At 36.8% G+C, this 23,652-nt stretch overlaps 1 protein-coding gene across 4 annotated transcripts; it reads left to right on the forward strand.

Moving 5' to 3' along the window:
- Position 1: 1 nt before the first annotated feature.
- GIN1 (gypsy retrotransposon integrase 1) lies at positions 2-23,652 on the forward strand. 4 transcript variants are annotated; one of them, XM_079787256.1, is made up of 8 exons: positions 2-104; positions 6,768-6,913; positions 8,899-9,092; positions 10,853-11,155; positions 15,122-15,313; positions 15,411-15,587; positions 16,099-16,384; positions 23,034-23,652. In XM_079787256.1, exons 2-8 carry the CDS (start codon positions 6,775-6,777, stop codon positions 23,306-23,308), a joined length of 1,566 nt encoding a protein of 521 aa, XP_079643382.1. In that variant the 5' UTR covers positions 2-104; positions 6,768-6,774; the 3' UTR covers positions 23,309-23,652. The 4 variants fall into 4 exon arrangements, with proteins under 4 accessions (XP_079643382.1, XP_079643384.1, XP_079643383.1 ...); XM_079787258.1 differs by having other exon boundaries at positions 5-104; positions 8,959-9,092; XM_079787257.1 differs by lacking the exon at positions 2-104 and adding an exon at positions 893-911.

Genomic DNA, 23,652 nt, shown 5'->3' on the forward strand with positions numbered 1-23,652 from the left:
AAGCCCCTCCCCTCTTAACGACTTGGCTAGTTCCGCTTCCGGCAGCACCAGATAAGTCGCGAGAGGGAGCTTAAATCCTGTCGCTTGCATTTAGGACCACTTCGGTGAGTGGTCGTTCAGGTGTGCTTTGTCATACCTAATGGATTTTGAAGCGAGGCGTAACCTGACAGTAATTTCCAAGCCGTGCCCACCGACTAGCCTAGGAAGGGTGTAATTGGACGTTGCGCAGGCGCCCTTGGGGCGGCAGGGCCTGGCGGTGTCCCGTCGGCAGCACAGACACTGGGCGATTTCCGTGTTCGGGCCTGGGGAGATGCCTGCTCGGTGGAACCGAGTTTTGCTTAAGGGTCGTTTTTCTGTTTGTGCTCAATTTAGCCGGACCTTGCCTTTAAGATCTAGCCGCTTGAACACGCTCTGGAAATGCTCCTTTAAAGTAGTGTCCGCGTCTCCGAGTGAGTTCAAAAGTTGAGTGCTGCACTCGGTCGACATTGAAGAATGCTCCCTCCTGACTGGAGCAGAGCTGTCATTTAATCTGAAATATTACCCTTCTGCCCCAAATTAACGTCTCCTGTGCGGGGAGAAGCGCTAGCTCAAGGGAGAATCCTGTGTCGTTGTTTTGAAGGAAAAGGACCCATTTTATCTCTATGGGTGTTCCTTAAATGGGCGTTTCTAACCTAAAGTAGAGAAATAATTTTCAAAGTGAAATGCATTTGTCACACGTGACTTCATTTTTATGCATTTGGAGACGAAGACATTTTGGTTAAACGAATGTGTACGTTGAGGTGAAGCGCAGATGACAGTGAATTGTCTGGTATGTTTAGATTTCCCAGTCTTGGACGCTACATAAAATTGTGCTCTTACATTTTTTTAGAAATTAAAATAGAAGAGTCAAGAAGTAAAATTCTGATCACAAGGTAACATGCTTATTGAAATATTACTAATTTTGAGTTCTTAATTTGGAACATAGGCATATAACTTGTAGAGGCTTTAAATTGGTGGCCTTGCTGGGTTTTGCCCTTGGTGAAACAGTTAAATCCTGATTTTTATTTAAAGTGACGCTTCACTGCCTTTATTGCACACACAAGAAAAAGTTATTAAAGGAATTAAGTAATAAATATTAACACAGATATTCATTGATTTTATCTGATGTTGTACAAGGGATCGAGTGTAAAAAAGTTCAGCCAAATATGACTGACATTTCCTCTTGCCAAGCTAGAAGTTGTAATGAGCCACCTTCATTAGGACTTTTTCTTGTTTTGACTGTGCTAATTGCTTATTAGGGAAGAATTTCACAAACGTTCCTGACCTTGGCGGTAACGGTGGAGCTGGAGGGTACTGCGCCTTCCCCAAAATGTCAGCCCTCACAGCTCCCTGCGCTTGTGGACTGGTCTGGTGATCCACTGGGTGTCAGGATTTCTTCTGAGAGTCTATGGAATGGATCAATGAGGATAGCCTCAAAGAATGTGTATGTGGAATCTTCACCAGCCCAGTGGGATTTCAGGACCCTCAGAGCCCCACAGTGGCGTCCTGATGGTTCCTCAGCAGCAGACCGAACACTTGGGCAAATTGTAGCTGGTGAACACCGTGATGGACAGGCTAGCCGTAGGTGGCACCCTTAGGAACAGGGCCCTTGCGGCCACCACGGCGCACACGAATCCCATATATGACATAACCTTGCTTGGCCTTGTAGGCCAGCCTGCGCGCTCTGTCGGGCGGGTGGCAGCTGAGGAGGAAGCACATTACATGGGACTGTTTCTTCCTCCATAGCTGCTGGATGTACTTGTAAGCGCCCATCTTGGTTTACCTGATGGCTGTGGCCAGGTGGAAAGGAAGAGCAGTACCTTTTCTTACTTCTACTTGTTTTAATACACAAGCAATTATTTTAACAAAAATTCCTGAAACAGAGTAAATTCAAAAAAAGCCTAATATAATCTTCATATTTATTGCTCAAACCACTAAATTGTCCTTTGTAAATGATACTTTCATTTAATAATACTTGGGCACAGCCCTAGCTGGTTTGGCTCAGTGGGTAAAGCGTTGGCCCGCAGACTAAAGGGTCCTGGGTTCGATTCTGGTCAAGGGCACATGCCTGTGTTATGGGCTCAGTCCCCAGCAGGGAGCGTGCAGGAGGAAGCCAATCAGTGATTCTCTCTCATCATTGATGTTTCTCTCTCTCCCTTCCTCTCTGAAATCAATAAAAAATAATAATACTTGGGCAGAGGAAGATTATGTATATTTGTTCTGAATATTACAGCTTAAAGCCATTTTCTTTTATATATATTTTTTATTCCAGAGAGGGAGGGAGAGGATAGAGAGATAGAAACATCCATGATGAAAATCATTGATCGGCTGCCTCCTGCACACCCCCTACTGGGGACCCAGCCCCCAACATAGGCCTATAGAATGAAACCTTGACCTCTTGGTTCAGAGGTCAATGCTCAACCACCAAGGCACAGGGGGAGTGGGGAGGGGTTTCTAGGGACCAAATGGTGAATATACTTTGAAAAGAAATAAAAAAATCTACTGGTTCTTTAAGTTATTCCTGTATGTAAATACCAGGTATTAGCAGCAAACTTTTAACCATCTATTTAAAACACTACTATTGTGAACTGATTTTCTTCCTTTTCCATTTTCTATTTGTCCTTGTCATCTGTGTCTACTTCCAGAACTATAAGCTTGTGAACCCCTTTAGACTATAATCTCATTATACTAGTGAAGTATGCAACTGTTGAGTTTTCTAGGTTTCATTGTTAGTAAAACATATACTTTGCCAGAAAACATTAATCAACCATTAAAGAAAGGAGTGAGGTTTTAAAATCTTATTCCTTGTAAAGATTTTGAGAAGTGTTCTCTCTTACTTTGAACAGCTTGCTATGGATGATAATACTTACGTATTTAAACAATCCTATATAACAAAAGCCTAATATACAAATTGACCGAACAGCAGAATGACTGGTTGCTATGACACGCACTGACCACCAGGGGGTAGATGCTCAACGCAGGAACTGCCCGCAGGCCCCAGGCCAGACAGCGGCGGGGCCCCCGGATCGCCCTGCTGGTCACCCCGCAGAGGGAGGTGACCAGCGGCAGCAGTGGGGTCAGTGAGTGGGCAGCGCCAGGCCAGCTAAGGCGGTTGCCAGTGGGGGCCTCCCAATTGCCCTGCCGGTCACCCCACAGATTGGCGCTGATTGCCGGCCAGGCCTAGGGACCCTACCCGTACACGAATTTCATGCATCAGGCCTCTAGTAATTATGTATTGATTTACCATTTGTAAAAGACTTTTTAAATCCATTATCTCATTGATCCATGTAATTGTGAAAAAGGTGGCATAAGTATTATGTCCTTTTTCTAAATGTGGATACTGAGGCTTAGGTAACTCACTCACTAGAAATGCTGACTCTTAAAAGCCTTATCTTCTTAGACACACCGTACTAACAGTGCCACATGTATGCAAGTAAAGTAATGTTTTCCCAATGTGAACTTTGGAACATGTGGCCTCTTTTAATTCAATGCTAACACTTCTATTAGGAAATGCAAGTAATACTTTACTTATTGACAAATAGTTGAATGATCATTGTGTCCCAAACACTGTGTGAAACAATGTAAGCATTAAGAATTAATAAGACCGATTCCTTATTTGTAATTTAAATTATTTATTATAAAATCACTTTATAACTTTTACTATCAATTCTCGTCCTTGGTAATACTTAGTATTGTTAGGTTTGTTTTGCTTAGTTGTTGTTTTTGCCATTTTGATGGGTATGTACTGGTATCTTATTGTGGTTTAATTTGCATTTTTCATTGTATAATGGTGCTGAGTATCTTTTCATGTGATTATTTGCCACCCATATCTGTGTACCTAAACTCACAAAGATTTTCTTTTTTGTTATCTTCTAGAACAGGAGTGGGGAAGCTTTTATGTGCCAATGGACCATTTGGATATTTATAACATAATTCCCGGGCCATACAAAATTATCAACTTAAAAATGAGCCTACTATACTTGATCAGACATTTAATTGACTCACTCCTAATGCCTTTCAGGGCCAGACCAAATTATTGTGCGGGCCTAATATAGCCTGCGGGCCGGACGTTCCCCACCCCTATTCTAGAAGTTCGATAGTTTCAGGTTTTACCTTTTGGTCTGTGACCCATAGTGGGTTAATTTTTACAGTTGGTGCAAGATATGAGTTGAGGTCATCTTTTTTTTATATTGCTATTTAGTTGTTCCAGCAACATTTCTTGTGAGTATTATTCATTCGCTGTTGAATTACCTTGGTGCTTTTTTCAAAAATCAATTTATAATTTCTGTGTTGTTGTTTTTCTAGACACTCTATTCTGTTCAATAGGCCAACGGCTCTCATTTTGCCAGTACTACACAGTCATGATTACTACAGATAAACCCCTAGATATTGCAGATTCAGTTCCAGACCACTGCAGTAAAGTGAATATCATAATAGCGAATCACGCAAAGTTTTTCTTTTCCCAGTACATATAAAAGTTACGTTTACACTGTGCTGTAGTCTGTTATAAAGTACACAATAACATTCTCTAAAACAAATACTTACCTTAATTAAAAAATACTTTATTGCTAAAAAGTGCTAATCATCCTCTGAGCCTCCAGTGAGTCATCTTTTTGCTGGGTGAGGGTCTTGCCTAGATGTCGATGCTGCTGACTAATTAGGGTGGTGGTTGCTGAAGGGTAGGGGGTGGCTGTGGCGGTTTCTTAAAAAAGACAAAAATGAAGTTTTCTGCATTGAAAACTCGTCATTTCATGAACAATTTCTCTGTATCATACAATGCTGTTTGACAGCATTTTGCCCACATTCGAAGTCTCACAAATCCTGCCACTGCTTTATCCACTAGTTTACATGATATTCGAAATTCTTGTCATTGCAACAATCTTCATAGCATAGGTTTCATCTCAAGAAAACACTTTCTTTACTCATCCATAAGCAGCAGCTCCTCAAAAAAAAACCACAAAAAACAAGCAACTCCTCATTGTTAAAGATTCATCATGAGATTGTAGTAATTCAGGCACATCTTTAGGCGCTACAGCTAATTCTTGTTCTTTGCTCTTTATCCCCTAGACTTCTATGACAGAACCTCTTCTGGATTTTTTCCTATTTCTCTGGCTAATCTCATGTTGCTGAGGGATTTCCAATATACTAGTGTTTGGGAGAGAGAATACAAACTAGTAAGTTGAATCAAGTGGTGCAGATTTTATGAAAGTGGTGCACGTACTGTGGGTGCACCAGGGGAGGTGTGCACAGTTCTGCCTGAGAGGAAATAGATGTGGTCAGGAAGGATTCATAGACGAGCGTATTCATTAATGGGAATGTTAAAGGATAAGGATATATCTGCTGTTCTTCTTACTAGGTGCCCTGTCCATGAAATCCTTCTTCCATTGCCTTAACTTCATCTACAGGCTTAGGCCATCCATGAGCTCAGTACAACATGTTCAATACTGCCATTGTTCTCCCTAAGCCAGAACTTCAGAAATGATCCCAGCCTCTTAATTTTATTCCCTCACACATCCAGTCAGTCACGATTCTTAAAAAATGTATCTGTCCATTTCCACTGATATTGCTTTGACTCAGAATTTTATCATTTTTTGCCTGAATTATGCAGTTGTCCCCTAACTGTACTGACCTTTCTGTTTTTCCACCCCAATCCATCTTATTTGTGCAGAATGGACTTTGTGGGATAGAAAGCTATAAATGCAGCCTGTAAAGGTCAGTCTCCTAGGGCTCAGCAGCAGAGAGAGAAAAGCCGAAAATGATTCTGAATGGGGTGGGGGTGGTGCCAAACAGAAAACCAGCACAGGCTCATTCCTTTCAACTGAAAATATGAAAGAAAAATTTTCTTTTTAAAGAAAACTAAAATAGAGAAGTTTTCCTTTATTTTGGCCTATACAACCAGATTTTTCTTTATAACATAGAGAAGGTATGCATAAAATAAAAAATAATTTCTGTTCAAAAAAGCAGCTTATGTATAGTTCCGAAGAGTGCATGAGCTCTAGAATAACTATCTCCTTTCTTATTATATGAACATTTCCGAAACATACCTTTCCCATAAATGATTTGAATAGGGTTCTTTTTTGCATTTTTCAATGACCATAAATAAATGTAGAAGTAATATGAAACTGAATCTCTCTCTTTATAACCTATCGTTTATTTAAATGTCTCATAACAGAACCATCCTATATAAGTAACACTTTAGTTAATGGTACTGAGAGACTTTAAACAAAACTCTTTGAAGTATACTTTTTCATTTCCTTTTTTCCCCCAGTATGTGGAAAATTGTCAACATTTCTTACCATGTAGAAAGAGACAAGGTAATTTGTCATAATATATCTCAAAAATAACATTTGAATATTTTAGCTCTTATACATCATACTGTTCCTTTTATGTACTACAATACAGTAATCTCTCTCAGGTAATATTTTGTGAATATTCAATTCATATGTAAAGCAGAAGTGTGACAGAGTCTGAACTGAAAAAGCAACTGAATTATCTTATCATTTAAATTATATATATATATTGAGCTCAGAGAGAGGAAGAAAAAGGGAAAAGAAGAATAGAAACATCAGTGATGAGAGAGAATCCTTGATCTGCTGCCTCCTGTATGCCCCCTACTGGGGATCAAGCCTGCAACCCAGGCATATGCCCTGACTGGGAATCCAACCATGACTTCCTGGTTCATAGGTCGATGCTTAACCACTGAGCCACATTAGCCGGGCTAAATTATATCTTAAATATCTTTTACCTAGGTTCATAATGGTACGTAGTGGAAAAAACGGTGAACTTCATCTTAAACAAATTGCATATTATAAACGAACTGGTGAATATCATCCAACTACACTACCGAGTGAGAGAAGTGGAATAAGAAGAGCTGCAAAAAAATTTGTCTTCAAAGGTAAAATTAAGGCCCCAAATCTTGAATATCGAGTTAATATAGATGCTTCTCCATATGTGTTCTTTATGGAATCCTGAGAGTTTCTGTAGTAATTGGTTGTTGCCAAACAATTACTAGTTGAATTGATGATGCCACTCAGTCAAAAGCAAAATAAAAATCACACAGAAGTTAACTGAAGGCCATGAAAAGGGCATTTAAATTTATAGATAGAAAATGATACCTTGGGATAAAAAACAATAACATATACCTAAATTAACCTTGCCTGCTTTTCCCCCTCAGGTGGTTTCTACTCTAATGATGTATTTTGAAGCACTTACTATCAATGAAAAACTTATTTGATGCTTAATATGAAAATGTTGACAAAGTTAACTTGTTTGTTTATTATACTTATTTCTGTGGTTCCCTCCTTTCACTGCTATTAAATAATTTCTGAATGGGTTAAATATTAGGCAGTAGAATATATGTATTGAAAGTTTATGATAATTTTTGCCTCTTTGCCTTCTTCCAAAGAGGAAGGGAAGTTTGGAATGAGATAAGTAAGAGGTATAGTCACCAGATAACTGAATGTTGGTGCTATTAATGAGAATTTTGGCTAGAGGCACAGAATCAGGCTTTCCTCAAAGAAAGTCAAGAAAATTCTATGATTCTATATAATAAAAGTCTAATATGCTAAGTGTCCAGTCGTCCGGTCATCCATTCAACCAATCAAAGCGTAATATGCTAAGGCTGCTCAACCGCTCACTATGATGTGCACTGACAACCAGGGGGCAGACAGTCGATCAGTTGCTCTCTCGTGCATTGACCACCAGAGGGCAGATGCTCCGACTGGTAGGTTATCTTGCTGCTGGGGTCCGGCTGATCAGGACTGAGTGAGATGGGCCGGACACAACCTGGAGCCCTCCTGTGGTCTCTCTCTGGCTGGCCAACCTCCCGTGTCCCTTCCCAGCCCCAGTCATGCACCTGCGTGGTCCCTTGGCCTAGGCTGCGGCCTCTCACAATCCGGGACCCCTCAGGGGATGTCAGAGAGCTGGTTTTGGCCTGATCCCACAGGCCAGGCTGAGGGACCCCACTGGTGCATGAATTCGTGATAAACACCTATTCATTTCTCCCTGTGTACATAACTCCCTTAAGCTTAAGAACAGACATACTTCTTAGACTAAAGTGAGGATTCATTGATTGATTTATTTAATCATTTTTGTAAAAAATGTTTACAAAGTTCCTAATGAGCTGGTCATATTTCAGCCTTGGAGATACATTGATGAATAAGAGAGTAAGGTTTCTGCCCTCAGGTTGCTTAAATTCAAGTATGGACTGTTCCACTGAGCATGTGCTTAATTAATCATATTAGTAACTTAATCATATTAGTAACTTAATGGTGTAATCTGGATTTCAAACAGTTACCTCATCTATACTGGAGAGGCGATGGTTCTCTCCCTGCTAGATTCTTGTCAGGTATCCTCCAAAGGAAAGCAAACTATCTTGAGGATTAATGTTCTCCCACTTTCTGGCTTTACCAACCCCACCTCCTACTCAAATCCAGAAAAATTTTAAGAGAGGTGGTTGCTTACAAAAATAGAGTTATTCTGAAATACTATTTCAGAAAATTCTGTTCCTGAAGTGGCTTATCAGTACATAGTTTGCTAATTCATGCCATTTTTAGAAGGTGTCTGCAAGTATTTTTCTAGTTTGAGTAACCCATAGAAAGTTAATTTCATACTTCTATAGTTTCACATGCTTTGGTGAGCAAGCTAGTTAAGTAATACAAAGTTAGAGAAGCTAGTGCTCCTCATATATATCTAGTAAGTCTAACAGCTGAGAGCCTTTCAGATTGTATGTTAGCATCATTACAAATATTCTGTCTTAGAGATAAAAAGGTTTTTAATTTTTTTAAAAAACCCTCATGGTTTAAAGAAAAGGCCGTGATTATCTTAAAATTATATAGATCTCTAAAAATTGCAATTATATTTTTGTCTCATTTATTCCAGATAAAAAGTTGTTTTATGTTGGAAAAGACAGAAAACAAAATCGTTTGGTTATTATTTCAGAAGAAGAAAAGAAGAAAGTCCTAAGAGAATGCCATGAAAACAACACTGGAGCCCATCATGGCATATCGAGAACCCTCACTCTAGTGGAATCCAATTACTACTGGACTTCTGTGACCAATGATGTCAAACAGTGGGTATGGCTCTTATTTAGAATATTTTGAATAATGTAACTGTAATAGATATCCAAAATTCATTATTGCTCCAGATTTATTCTGGATAGCAGTTTTCATTAACCAGTTAACTGCCACGATATTTTGAATTTAATTTAAAAAGGCCCACTGCTTACGTCTATAGACACTTATGGCGTACAAATGGTTTAGTATCTTTTGTGTGGGTAATTTCTGTACAGAAACATTTTGGGTGTTTTATTTTCCTTCAGAATTCTTCTTTAAAATCACTAAAGTATAATATGAACTAGAACAAAGCATTATTTAAACATTATATTTAGACAGATTTTTTAGAACCAGACTTCCATCATTTATCTTCATTGTATAGGCAGAATATAAATGGGGTTGAAATTCCTTGAACTAAATGACCTCATTGATGGCAGTCATCCAATCTTTATGTGAATTCTTGAAGTGAATATGTTCATGAAAAGTCAGGTCCTATGTGTGCTATCATCTTCTGTGCCCATTTCATCTTGCCATAGAAAATGTCAAATACGGTAGAAACCTAAAACCAACTAAATGCAAAGTCAAGTTGTGAAGATAATGAAATTAGTCTGAGTTTTGTAACTTTATAACCCACTAGAACATTCAACTTCTTATAATAAAAAAGTCACCCAGAAATTCTGGGATTCTTGCTGGTAGATGAAATGATTTCTACTCTTTCTAGTATACTCAATTTGCAAATAGTAGGAATTCTTTGATATGTATATGAGATCCCTTTAATAATTGTAATAGTGCATCAAAAGGATGGTCATTTTAGGCATAAATAATTAAGCCAACATTTAAAAAAGTATCATTTATGAGTTATCAGTTTATGAATCTATGTAGGTATTCCAAAGACCTGGACATTTGTATTTGCCTTTAGAATCTGTTATAATTCCTTTACAAACATTTGATGAAATATTTATCAAATTTGAGAATGGATATGATTTTTGGAAATAACCAGGTTATTTGTATATAAGTTATAAAATAAAAACTTTGATCAAAAACAATTACACATCAATATCTCTTTCTCTTCCTCTCTCCCTTCTTCCTCCATCTCCCTCCCCCCCCCTTTTTCTCTCTAAAAAATAATCAATGAAAAAGTAACTATAACTTAAGAAGATTGTTTTAAAATTTTGTTTAGGAGTTGGTTTGAAACTAGTTTCCAAAGTGGAATTCCAGAAATATGTTGAGCAATGACACCATCCATAAGTTCATCAATTGATCTCATCTCATTCACATGAACGCTCCATGACTTTTTGTTTTTGTCCCTTCTCTTTTCCCAGAACCTAAAGGAATTTTTGGTATCTATAAATATTGTTTGAATAAAATTATGTGTTCATAAATATTTGTTGAAGTAGATGTATGAATTAATTTACTGGAGTGGTAATTTTTTAAAAACATTTTGCTTTAAGAAATTACTATATATTCACATACTGATTTCAAATTATAGCAAAGTTGTCTTAAGATCTATTCATTTCATAAATATTTATTGAATGTAAACCAGAATTATGTTCCATTTGAGTAAAACTTCTTAAGAGGGTCATTGAATAGTATAGCAACTAATATTTACTTATTATCTTGAATAGGAGGTTTTATTCTATTCTAGAATAATCCAAAAATTTCTTCTTTAATACACAAAGTACCTATTAAGTATTAAAGTTTTAGATTTATAAGACTGCTTTTATTATGTTGACTATATTAAAATTTACATGTCTTTTCTTCACTGTGTGCCTGTTTTGCAGGTATATGCTTGTCATCATTGCCAAGTGGCAAAAAATACAGTTATTCTAGCACCTAAACAGCACCTCAAGGTGGAAAATCCATGGAGTATAGTTACTGTTGATCTAATGGGTCCATTTCATATAAGCAACAGACGTCATGTATATGCTATAATCATGACAGATTTGTTCACAAAATGGGTTGTGATTTTGCCTCTGTGTGATGTTTCAGCATCAGAAGTTTCTAAAGCTATTATCAATATATTTTTCTTATATGGACCTCCTCAGAAAATAATAATGGACCAAAGAGATGAGTTCATTCATCAGGTAAGACAGCTGAGGTCTAAGCTCTAAAATCAGTAAACATATTCTCAGGTGAGGATTAAACAAACAAACAAAAATCTGAGTAAAGAATTTTATTACATCTATATTGCATATTTATTTATTGACATAGATAATTATGTAAAAAATAGGTATTGAAACACTAAAATAAAAACCCATAAGGTTAACCATGGAATTATTTTTTAAGAGGAATAAGATTATAGATTTTTTTCTTAATTTTTCAGTTTTATATGTATTATCAAATTGCTTTTATAATTTTAGTGATTAAAATATGCATAATTATCTGTTGCTTTTGTCATATAAATTACTAGTGCTCAGCAATAATTAGTTCTTCTAGTCTTCAAATATAGATGGCTCCTTCTAGTCTCTTGCAGGTAGAGAAGTCCAAGTAACTAGATCTAGCCAAAGAAATTGAGTGGATGGATGTGTGCCACTTTTACAGCCCGAGGTAGTGAAAAACTCATGCCCAGTTCTTCAATCTCCCAATCTTACTCTTTTCTCTGGAGAATTGACAGAATATTCCAGATACTATAGTAGAGAGTGATGGAATTTCTCTCATCCAGAATTGCTGAGGCACCTAGTGGAGAATAGTTGCTTTGGAAAGACATTCTGACCTACAACTGACTTTGAATGAGCAAACCGTAAAACTGTTGAATTAAGCCACGGAAACTTGAATGTGTTTTGTAACTGCAACATAATCTTGCCTAACTTGACTGACACAGCAGTAATCTGCAAAATAGGGATGTAAGACCCTGTTTTGTTTGATGACAATATTAGAACTTCTGTTTATATTTCTTTTTTATCTAATAAGAAAGAAATACAGCTTTACTAATAATGTGGACAGATTGATAATAGCATCCTGAGTCAATAAGGCAAATGATTGTGTGAAGGTATCATAAGAGAAAAGTGAGAGTCCTGACTGGTTTGACTCAGTGGATAGAGCATCGGCCTGCGGACTGAAGGGTCCCAGGTTCGTTTCTGTTCAAGGCCATGTACCTTGGTTGCGGGCACATCCCCAGTAGACGGTGAGCAGGAGGCAGCTGATCGATGTTTCTCTCTCATCGATGTTTCTAATTCTCTATCCCTCTCCCTTCCTCTCTGTAAAAAATCAACAAAATATATTTTTTTTGAAAAAAGAGAATCCTCAATATATAGGAATCTTCAGTGGTTCCCTGTCCCTTGCTTTTAGCAATAATTGAATTTATGGCTATCATGTAATTTTCAGCAAAGTGAATCATCACAGAGTAGCCAGGTGGCTTAAGTTTCTTGTAATAAAACATGATAATATCAATAATGCAGTCACCTATCAACCACAAGAAAATGATAGAGCTGACACTTCTAATTAACTTGTGGTATTAGATCTTTCATAGACACATTAATGAAATGAAAATAAGTATGAACTAATCCAATCTGATAGGAAATTGGCCCCCAAAATTCAAAATTATAAAGAATACTATTTGGAAGTATTTGCTTTTACCTCTGTTAATGAGGAGCCTCACCTTAAGTGCATATGGTGCTTCAAGAAATGAAATAATGATAGCATAAAGCCAATATAAATCACCAGCAGTTTTTCCAGTCATGTTTAAAATCATGATAATCAATCCAGCACTTTGAAAATTTTACCAAAAGTAACAGTAAATATTTATAAGTCTCTTTTAAGAGGTTTAATAATACAAAAATTTAAAAATCACACATGATTGGGAAAATGTGTTCTTTTTGCTGTGATTTAAATGGCTTAAATATTACAAAGAAAGCATAATGACTACCAAATGTTTTATTTTGTCAGCAAATACAGAAAACACTGGTAAAGTATTATAATAAGATTAGAACAGTGTACACAAAGTGGGAGATTTATCATATAGTTGGATGAAAATACACGTTTCTACTGTAACTTGGCTTAGAATATTTGCTAATTGTTTCAATAAAATATAGATTTTTTAAGCCTCTGAAGAAATGAGAATAAACATTTTCAAATGTAAAATTACTTCTTTAATTTTATTTTTTTTATTTTTATTTTTATTTTTTTTAAATATATTTTATTGATTTTTTACAGAGAGGAAGAGAGAGGGATAGAGAGTTAGAAACATCGATGAGAGAGAAACATCGATCAGCTGCCTCTTGCACACCCCCTACTGGGGATGTGCCCACAACCAAGGTACATGCCCTTGACCGGAATCGAACCTGGGACCCTTGAGTCCGCAGGCCGACGCTCTATCCACTGAGCCAAACCGGTTTCGGCTACTTCTTTAATTTTAGAAATATGTCTTATGGAAAACAAAAATTGTAACCACTAGTGGGATGTCTGGTTTAATGGGAAGAAAAAAAGGCTATTGGGGTAAGGATATCAAAATAGCATCTCACAAATGGATTCACTGCATCATTTCTAGGCAGTTTCTTGAAAGAAAGAAGTTGAAGCTATTCCACAGGTGCCACTTAAAACTACTGATATGACCCCAGATTGAAGCTTACCCAAATACACCTATTCTCTGGGATTTCTTTTTAATTATTTTTTAATTAAAAGGAGATAGCTTACTAGTACATAGTATATTAGCTAGAAATTTTATTCAGCTGCAAGTAACACAACACTTCTCCTCCTCCCAGTATATAAATTTAGGTAAAAGAAGGCCCAGGTTGGAAGGGTAACTCTGAATGTCATTGGGAACTAATGCTTCTAGCTTACTGTTCCCCCATCTTCAAGAGGTGACTGTGCTTCCAGTATGGCTGCCAGAGCCCATGCCATAAAGTCTACATTTTGGTCAGAAAGAGGGGAAAGGTAATGGGAAAAAAAAAGCAAAAAAAAAAGCTAGTACCAGCTTAGTCCACCCAACAACTATTAAAAGCCCAACAATTGCACTTTGTAACTTTTTTTATTATTATTATTTTAAAATATATTTTATTGATTTTTTTACAGAGAGGAAGGGAGAGGAATAGAGAGCTAGAAACATCGATGAGAGAGAAACATCGACCAGCTGCCTCCTGCACACCCCCCACTGGGGATGTGCCCGCAACCAATGTACATGCCCTTGACCGGAATCGAACCTGGGACCCTTCAGTCTGCAGACCGACGCTCTATCCACTGAGCCAAACCGGTTTCGGCGCACTTTGTAACTTTTAAAAAAGATTTTTTATTGATTTTCTTTTTAGAGAGAGAGGAAGGGAGAGGGAGAAAGAGAGAAATATTGATGTTAGAGTGAAGCATCAATCAAGTGCCTCCTGCACTCCCCCTACTGGGATGGAGCCTGCAACCCTGAGCATGTGCCATGACTGAGAATCAAACAGGCAACCTTTAGGTGCACAGGATGACACCCAACCAACTCAGACACACTGGCCACGGCTTTAAACTCATTTTGACTTCTTTTAGGTCGTGTACATTACAACAACAAAAATAGTAACATTAAGAGTTATAAATTGCCAAGAACTGTTTTAAGTCTTTACATTTACTCATTTAATCCTCAAAAGAATCCTGCGTGGGATTTTCCTGATTTTACAGATGAGGAAACTGAGTACACAGAGGTTTGGTGAGTTGGCCAAGGTCATATAGCTGATAACTGGATTATGTGACTAGTGTTTTTTAGAAACTATCTACTGAATTAAAATGTTATTTGTACTCAGAGTTGATGTTAAATTCTGTTCTTCCACTTCCTTGATGTATGTGTGTCCCTACCAAGGCACTTAACTTACCAAAGCTCCAGCTTCTTACCTTTAAAATGGGATTAATATTACCTTATATGATTGTCGTAATGCATAATGACAACAATATAAAGCATCTAGTCCGTTGATCAGCACATAGGACTCAATAAATGATAATTACTATTTTAAATAAAAAACATGTTTTTATATAAAATGGCCATGGTCAATGCAAAAGGCAAGTTTCAATTTCTTTTGAAACCTTTTAATCAAGGGAAAATAAAATAAAATTTTAAAGTCAGCTTTGTTTTATATATTTTTCAGATCAATGTTGAACTGTGTGGATTGTTTGGCATGAAGCAAATTGTAATTTCTCATGCCTCTCAAGCTGTTAACCAGACTGAAGGTATACCCAACACCATCAAAACATTTCTTTCCAAACACTGTGCTGACTACCCAAACAACTGGGATGATCACCTGTCAGCTGTTTCATTTGCCTTCAATGTAACTCACTTGGTATGTCCCTTTTTGTAATTCTATACTTTTAAGTTATGAGTATTTCTTGCCAAATAAGTGTTTTATTGTAAATTGTTGTTTATTTTATTTAAAACAGGAGCCTACTAAAAATATGCCATACTTTCAAATGTTTAATCGAAATCCTTATATGCCTGAGACTTCAGATGTTCTCCACGAAGTGGATGGTGATGATACAAGTATGTTTGCCAAAATTCTAAGTGCAATTAAAGAAGCTGATAAAATAATGGAGAATAAGACAACTTCAGTGAGCCAGGTGATTCTATTTAATAGAAAACTCTATAACAGAAAAATCTATAAAGTGATATTTTAAAATTCTGTAGCATACACACACACACACACACACACACACACACACACACACACACACACATCTGATACATCCTTAAACCAGATTCTTTTTCCACCAAATTCTGTTTGTCTTAATTAAACATGGTTCTTACTAGCTATGAAATTCTGAAAGACATTTATAGAAAAACCATGCATTTTGGAATCAAGTAGAGCAGAATTCAAATCCCTCATCTTACTGCTTTCCAGTTGTTTGACGGGCAAATTACTTAATCTACTGCAGTTTACTTTGTTTGTAAAGTTGGGGTAATGCTGACTTTCAAATATTATTTTAAGGATTAAGTGGGATTCATACCTAACTTTAAAGTAGCATCTTAATAATTAATCATTCATAGTATTATCTGCATTTACCTTCAAGAAGCTATAGCTCTTTCATCCCCTTTGTTCTCTTTCTCTTTTCCCCTGCCCCATACTTGTAGATGGAGAATAACACTGTTGATGAAACACATAAAAACAAAATCATTGTTAAAAAGAAACCAAAGCAGTTAAATCCATTTCATCTAAAAGTGGGTCATGAAGTTTTAAGGCAAAGGAAAAACTGGTGGAAGGATGGTCGTTTCCAGTCGGAATGGGTTGGTCCTTGTGTCATAGACTATATTACAGAAAGTGGATGTGCTGTTCTGAGAGACAACACTGGGACTAGGCTTAAAAGACCTATCAAAATGTCTCACCTTAAGCCCTATGTAAGAGAATCCAGTGAACAAGGTAAATATCTGTCACTTCTCTATACTTTTACTTTCTTTGAATGAGGAGAGAAGTTAAAAATAAAATGCCACACATTTTCATTTTTATAAAACTTGGTATAGTTTTAGATCCTAGGTAGTTTGTTTTATTAGAATATCTCTTTTGGAACCATCAGGCTTAAAAGATTTTATTTTGATTGCTAGTGTGCTTCTCACACTTTCCCATTGTTCATGTGAGAGATACTGAGCCAATTCATGGAAGAATTATGTGTTCTCTAGTTTCATATTCAGTATTTTATGAGCAACTTTGTGTCTCATTTTAGCATGAAAAAACAGCAACTAAGATAATGCCAAAAACAAATATACTGTCCCAAATCCTGTTGTGAGATAAATTTATTAGAGGACTTAAATGTGATTAGTTTTTAACATTGCATCATAGTCAGGTGGGTATGGGGGAGGGGGCAGAATGGGGTGTACTCAGAATGTTATAAGGTGCTATAAGAAGAGGTGATAACACCCTAAACAAAATTATACTTTCCCCCAAATATGGTACTGAGCAGTCAAGATATCCTGATTTCTTTAACCCTTTCTTTCATAGACTAGAGCTAAATGACATTTTGCTATGGCTTTCAGATTAAATCCCACTTTTGTGAGACTTTTGTTTTGTCCTAGGGTATCTGCTCCCTAGAGTTTCTCTGGGGTGGATAACTGAGAAGGAGTTCATTGGTACCTTAGCCATTTAACTTTGCCTTTTCCATAAAGAAAGATAAAGCATCAATATTATTTGAATATGAATAACAATTTATGGAAGATATAACTTAGTATAGTTTTAATCTGTATAAATAGCTGAGTTCTGTAACAGTCTTAATAATAATTAGAAGAGCACCAGATAACCTACATTTTATAGGACACTAGAGGCCCAATGCATGAATTCGTGCATGGGTGGGGTCCAGCTGGCCACCTCCCCCAATTTGGGGGGAGAGGCGACTGGGGGTAGGGATAGCTGGGGGGAGGGGCTGCAGGAGGTTGGCTGGCTGCAGTGGGCATCATAGTGACCGGTTGTTATAGTCATCCCAGCATTCCAGTCGCTTGGCTTTTATATATATACTAGTGGCCTGGTGCACAAAATTTGAATTCTGAAAGCTCATGGTACCTTCATTCTCTTTGTTAGAAGATAAGCACTTTATTTCTTGTGTTACTTAATTCTGAGCTACCCTTTATGATTTCTCCCTTCTGTAGGAAAAGTTTATGCGGGTACATGTCCTTTCTTCTTTAGCATGATTTTCTTCTTAATGTTTGACGTTCAGCTTCTTTCTAATGTGTTAACCTCATTAATACAAAATTTATATTTAAAGTATTCCTGTTTCAGGATCTGTTCCAACGTTTTGCAATTTGCTCTTGCCAAAGAAACAAGCCAAACATTTTGCTACTCCTGGATATTTCAGAATCCAATTGTGTATAACAGTTTCTAAACAGAGGCTATATACTCTTTGCTGCTTGCTTGAATTCTCTGCAGATACTTTTTCCAGTATATAAATAAAGTTGCAATTCTAGTACTAGTGTATACATAAGAAACCTGAGATTGGTGGGTAAATTTGTTTTTCTTGTTAACCAAGAAAGTGTTGATCTGGCCATCTTGGAATCTGGTTCGTGATTACTGTTTGGTCCTTTTTATGTTTCTCTTATTTGCAGCAATTCAAAATACAGTGGAACTTCAGTTCTCAAACTTAATTCATTCCAGAAGGCTGTTCGAGGAGCGGTTTGTTTGAAAACTGAATCCTTTTATTCCATTAGAAATAATGTAAATTGAATTAATCCATTCCAGACCCCTAAATGATTCCCTGTTTTAACCCTTCTTACATATAGTACCTGTCTAATGTACTATTTAATCTATAAATAAACGCTTCCTAAATTCATTGAACCATCCCCTAATAGCCTTAATTTTTTTATTTTTTAAAAAATCCTCACCAAAGTATATTTTTTTCAATTGATTTTTAGACAGAGTGGAAGGGCGGGGGGCAGGGGAAGAGACAGAGAGAGACACGCACATTGATTGGACCCTTTGGTCCAAGGGCCCACTCTCTAGCTAGGGCCTTAAATGAATTTTTCAATGTATCACTGCCTCTGGAATGCTATCACTGGCTGACTGCTTTTTGTTTATCCAGTTAGCAACAGTTTTCCTACCTGTCCAATTGCCTGTGATTGTTTTAAGGCTGTTTTCACACCCTTAGCAACATTAGCACTCTTTGTTTGTTTGTTTGTTTATCCTCACCAGAGGATATTTTTCCACTGATTTTTAGAGAGAGTGGAAGGAAAGGACTAGAGACAGAGGGAGAGAGAAACATTGATGTGAGAACACATGGATTGGTTGCCTCCCACACCCGACCAGGAGAGCCTGCAACGAGGGATGTCCCCTTGACCTGAATGGAACCAGGACCCTTCAGTCCTCTCACCAATGCTCTATCCACTGAACCAAACTGGCTAGGGAATATTAGCACTCTTGATGGTTTCTTTATGTTTCAAAATTGTGCTAATCATTTGATTTCCACAGCAACAAAGCATTCTGCCCTTTGTTGCCCGAGAGACGCTTTTTGACATGCTGAGGTATCAGTATGAAAGGGTTGTCAGGTCTGAAACTGAAGTTTTGGTTGACAACTGAGACATTTTTTCTCAGTGAACCATTGATCTAGAACCGAATTGTTGGAGGTGGGAGATGTTCCAGAAATGAGGTTTAACTGTAATGTGATATCTGCAGTCTTTTCTTCACTATCACATATTTTCCTGAAAATCTTCACCTCAGAAGCTGATTTTAAAGAGTCTTGAACTAAATTTAAAGCAAACAAAATGTCTTTGAATAAGCACCCCATTCTTTTATTTGACATAAATTTGGATGAGCTATAGCCAAAAGAACTATGAATTTGTCTGTACCTGTCATTGCTACTTTTACCAGCCTTGAGGTTTTTGTATTAAAGGCTCACTGTCCAAAGCAGATATGCTTCTGATGCCAACTTCTTATCCATTCTTATCCACATTCTGTACTATGTCTACAATGTTTCCCATTATTATTTTAGTAAGTCCTATTTGTCATTTTGTTTCTCTAGTCCAATGACAGGCATCTTTTCAAGATTAATTATTTTAATAAGAAATTTAATGATATACCATAGTGTCTCTTTATAATCATAATGTTCCCCTTTGAAATTAAAAATGTTATTGAACCTTGTTTTATCCATCATAGATTTTAAATAGTTTCATTTGTTTGTTTTGTTTTGGATAGGAGTTATTGTGATAGATTGTATTTGCCTCCCTCAAAAGATATAGTGTGATGGCCCTTCACAATTTGTAAAATGGTTTTCATTATATGTTGTTTCCTATTGCTGCTGAACAAATTATCACAATTTTAGTGGCTTAAAACAATACCAGGCCGAAACCGGTTTGGCTCAGTGGATAGAGCGTCGGTCTGTGAACTGAGGGGCCCCAGGTTGGATTCTGGTCAAGGGCATGTACCTTGGTTGCGGGCACAGCCCCAGTAGGGGGTGTGCAGGAGGCAGCTGATCGATGTTTCTCTCTCATCGATGTTTCTAGCTCTCTATCCTTCTCCCTTCTTCTCTGTAAAAAGTCAATAAAATATATTTTTAAAAAAAAACAACACAAAAAAACTATACCAGTTTATTACCTTTCAGTTCAGTAGCTTAGAAGGTCCAACATAGGTCTCACTGGGCTACTAGTAAAATCAAGTCATTGTCAGGGCTCTGTTCCCTTCTGTAGGCTCTAGACAAGAACCTGTTTCCTTGCCTTTTTCACCTTCTAGAGGCTACCTATACTGCTTGGCTTGTGGCCCTCTTCCTCTGTCTTCAAAGCCAGCAATGGCAGGTGGTCCTTTTCACATCACATCACTCCAGCCTTCTATCTCCCACATTTAAGAACCATAGTTTTGGGGCCCAACCAGATAATTCAGGATAAACGCCCCATTTTAACATAAGCTTGTTAGTAACTTTAATTCCATCACTATCCTAGTTCATCTTTGCCATGTAAAGTAACATAGTCACACATTCCAGAGATTAGTACATGGAGATCTTTAGTGGCCCATTCTTCTGCCCACCACAATATGGACTACACCCATGAAACAAAACAAAGCTTAGTCTCTATATTATCAAGCCCATGATCTTGACTTTATTTAATATAGTTTATGCAAAGAGCCTCCCTTTGGCCTTTTACGTATATAATCTGAACTCAGTCTATCAGTTCTCTGTTGTTAGTATTGGTTATTTATTACAACAACTATTGTATTATAACAATAACTATCAAATTATTGTTATTTTATCATGAGAAGATGAGTATGGCAACACATTCTAATGGTTTTAGGATTATCAGGCCATATACACTGAGTGGCCAGATTATTTTGATCTCTGAATGCATAATAATCTGGCCACTCGGTGTATATCCTATATAATAAAAGGCTAATATGCAAATTGTCCCCTTGACCAGGAGTTCGACCAGCAGGCAGGCCAGCCAACCGCCCATGTCCACTCCCTGGCCAGGCTGGCCGGACCCCACCCATGCACTAATTAATGCACCAGGCCTCTAATACACACACACACACACACACACACACACACACACACACACACACACTGAGTGGCCAGATTATTATGCGTTCAGAGATCATAATAACCTGGCCACTCAGTGTATAGGAATAGTCAAGTCACCTCTCTTATGAATAAGAAAATTAAGTATTTTGAAACCCTATACTTTTCTTTCTATTTGAAAAAATATATTAATCCAAATCACTCAGATGTCTCTGAGGCTTTGACTTTAATTTATTTTTCTCCTTAGGACTATTTATTTATTTATTTATTTATTTTTTACGGAATAGTTATGGGGGTGTAAACTACAGCATAGGGAATATAGTCAATAATATTTCATAAATAACTGTGTATGGTATCAAATGGGTACAAGGTTTATTGGGGTGATTAGTTAGTAAGTTATATAATATCTAATCACTGGGATGTACACCTGAAAGTAATATAATATTGTATGTCAACTATAACTTAAAAATGAATTAAAACAAATAAATAAATACTTTAGAAAGGGTAATATGAACACAAATAAACCTGAAAAAGCCTAAAAATAATTTGCTGCTTAAACTTATTTTTTACTCCTTAAAACTGCAAAAACTGAAATATTTCTTTCATCAGACATAACTAAGTCAATATATTGAGGAAAGAAAAATACTTAGTCTCTTGTGTAATGGGACTGAGTAGAAAAGTCCTTTAAAAATGTTTGTTTAGCCCACCCAGCGTCGCTCAATGGTTGAGCACCGACCAGTGAATCAGGAGGTCAAGGCCCGGGTTGTGGGCTCAATCCCCAGTGGGGGTGCACAGCCAATCAATGATTCTCTCTCATCATTGATGTTTCTATCTCTTCCCCTCCCTTCCTCTCTGAAATCAATAAAAATATATTTTTAAAATGTTTATCTCTCTATAATGAAGACAGGACTTATCTTGTTCTTTTTTATATCCCTAACTCAGAATTCTAGATCAGTACCATCCAATAGATATACAATGCAAGAAATATGCAATATGTAATTTTAAATTTTCTAGTATTCACATTTAAAAAGTACAAATAGATGAAAATAATTTTAATAATATTTCTTATATAACCTAGTGTATCTAAAATATTATTTCAATATGTACTTAAGGTTTCAAGAGTCACTGTTCTGGTAATTTTTTGTAATCTTTTTTTGAAGTTAAAGAGCATTTCTATTGGCTCCAGTAGACAGACCATCGTAGGAGTTAAACATATTTGACCTTTCTGAATGAATGAGAATATTGTGTGTTTTTTTCCCTACATAAACAAGGCTTGTAATCTCCAGAGTAGTTTTCTATTACATTTGTGTAGAATTTGCTGAGTATAATCCTTATTACAATAAGTTACTTATCTATATATATAAAAGCCTAAGCGATTATTTGACCGGTAGCTATGATGCAGACTGATCACCAGGGGGCAGACGCTCAATGCACAGAAACACTGAACAGACTGATGAATCTCAGAGAAAAGGGGGGAAGGCAGAGATTAACCAAAGATCCTTTATGCATACTAGAGGCCTGGTGCATGGATTTGTGCACCGGTGGGGTCCCTTAGCCTGGCCAGCGGGGGCTGGGCCAAAACTGGCAGTCCAACCTTCCCCAAGGAGTTCCGGATTGCGAGAGGGCACAGGCCAGGCAAGGGACCCCACTGGTGCATGAATCCATGCACTGGGCCTCTAGTTTAAAAGAAAAAGTGTGTGTGTGTGTGTGTGTGTGTGTGTGTGTGTGTGTGTATCACATATATAGAGTGTGTATCACATATATAGAACCTCTCTTCTAACAAATAAGTTTGGTAAAGTCCATTTGTTACGAATTCTAATATAACTAGTAAGTACTTAAGCTCAAGATCTATAAATGCATTTCTAACATATCAAAGTGGTAACTATTTAAATATATATAAACTTTCAAATTCATATATTATTTTATTCATTCTCTGGAATGTTTAGTGGGTAGGAGAATCCAATGAAAGTTAATCTTGCTAGTTAATTCTTATTACTTGGGATTTTGTTCTTCATTTAGCATTGTTTAATTTGAAGTGATGTTTAATTATAATTCTAAAAGGCAAACTTATGTTTCTTCTTTCAGACAGTCTTTATCTCTTACAAAGTTCAGTAGTGGCAGATCATGACTACATTGGAATGCCTGAAATTCCAGTTGGAGCATACCAAGCCAGTATTCTGGTAGAAGACGCAACTATTGGTGTAGCCGATAATGAACTATTGACATCAAGCAAGGATGGTGAATTATTAGAATATAGAAACACTAAAATCTCTCCGTTAATAGAAGATAATAGTAATCTTGAAAAGCAGACATTCAGTTTGTTGGACTCCTCAAACCAAGTCCTTGAGTACTTAAGTTAGTAAATGCCAAAATTTATTTATAGTGCTTGTTAAGAATATATAACTCCTTGAAACTTGATATTTTTTCCATTGAAAAAGGTTGTATAGAAGTGTCTGGACACACTCTTAATAACTAAATTCTGAACATTTATTTTATAACTATTTATTGATCTAAAGTTGTACCTTTTGAATGTTAGTGCATATATATAAGGGCAAAGAAAGCAAATAATATATAAAATTCACTTTTTCTAAAAAAAACAACAGGTAATGCTTGTTTCTTAGAAAGTGAAGTAAATTTCAGCTCAAAACTTTCAGATCTTTTGATATGGTACCATGTTTCCACTTTTAATTTTTAAAAAATATTT

Source organism: Cnephaeus nilssonii (genome assembly GCF_951640355.1).
Source record: "Cnephaeus nilssonii genome assembly, chromosome: 2".
NCBI classification, from domain to species: Eukaryota; Metazoa; Chordata; class Mammalia; order Chiroptera; family Vespertilionidae; genus Cnephaeus; species Cnephaeus nilssonii.

Excerpts from the sequence above, each read along its gene's own strand:
- GIN1 (XM_079787256.1), top strand. The coding sequence starts at position 6,775 with ATGGTACGTAGTGGAAAAAACGGTGAACTTCATCTTAAACAAATTGCA. Across the intron at positions 9,093-10,852 it reads CCAATGATGTCAAACAGTGG|GTATATGCTTGTCATCATTG; the intron begins GTATGGCTCTTA and ends CCTGTTTTGCAG. Across the intron at positions 15,314-15,410 it reads CCTTCAATGTAACTCACTTG|GAGCCTACTAAAAATATGCC; the intron begins GTATGTCCCTTT and ends TATTTAAAACAG.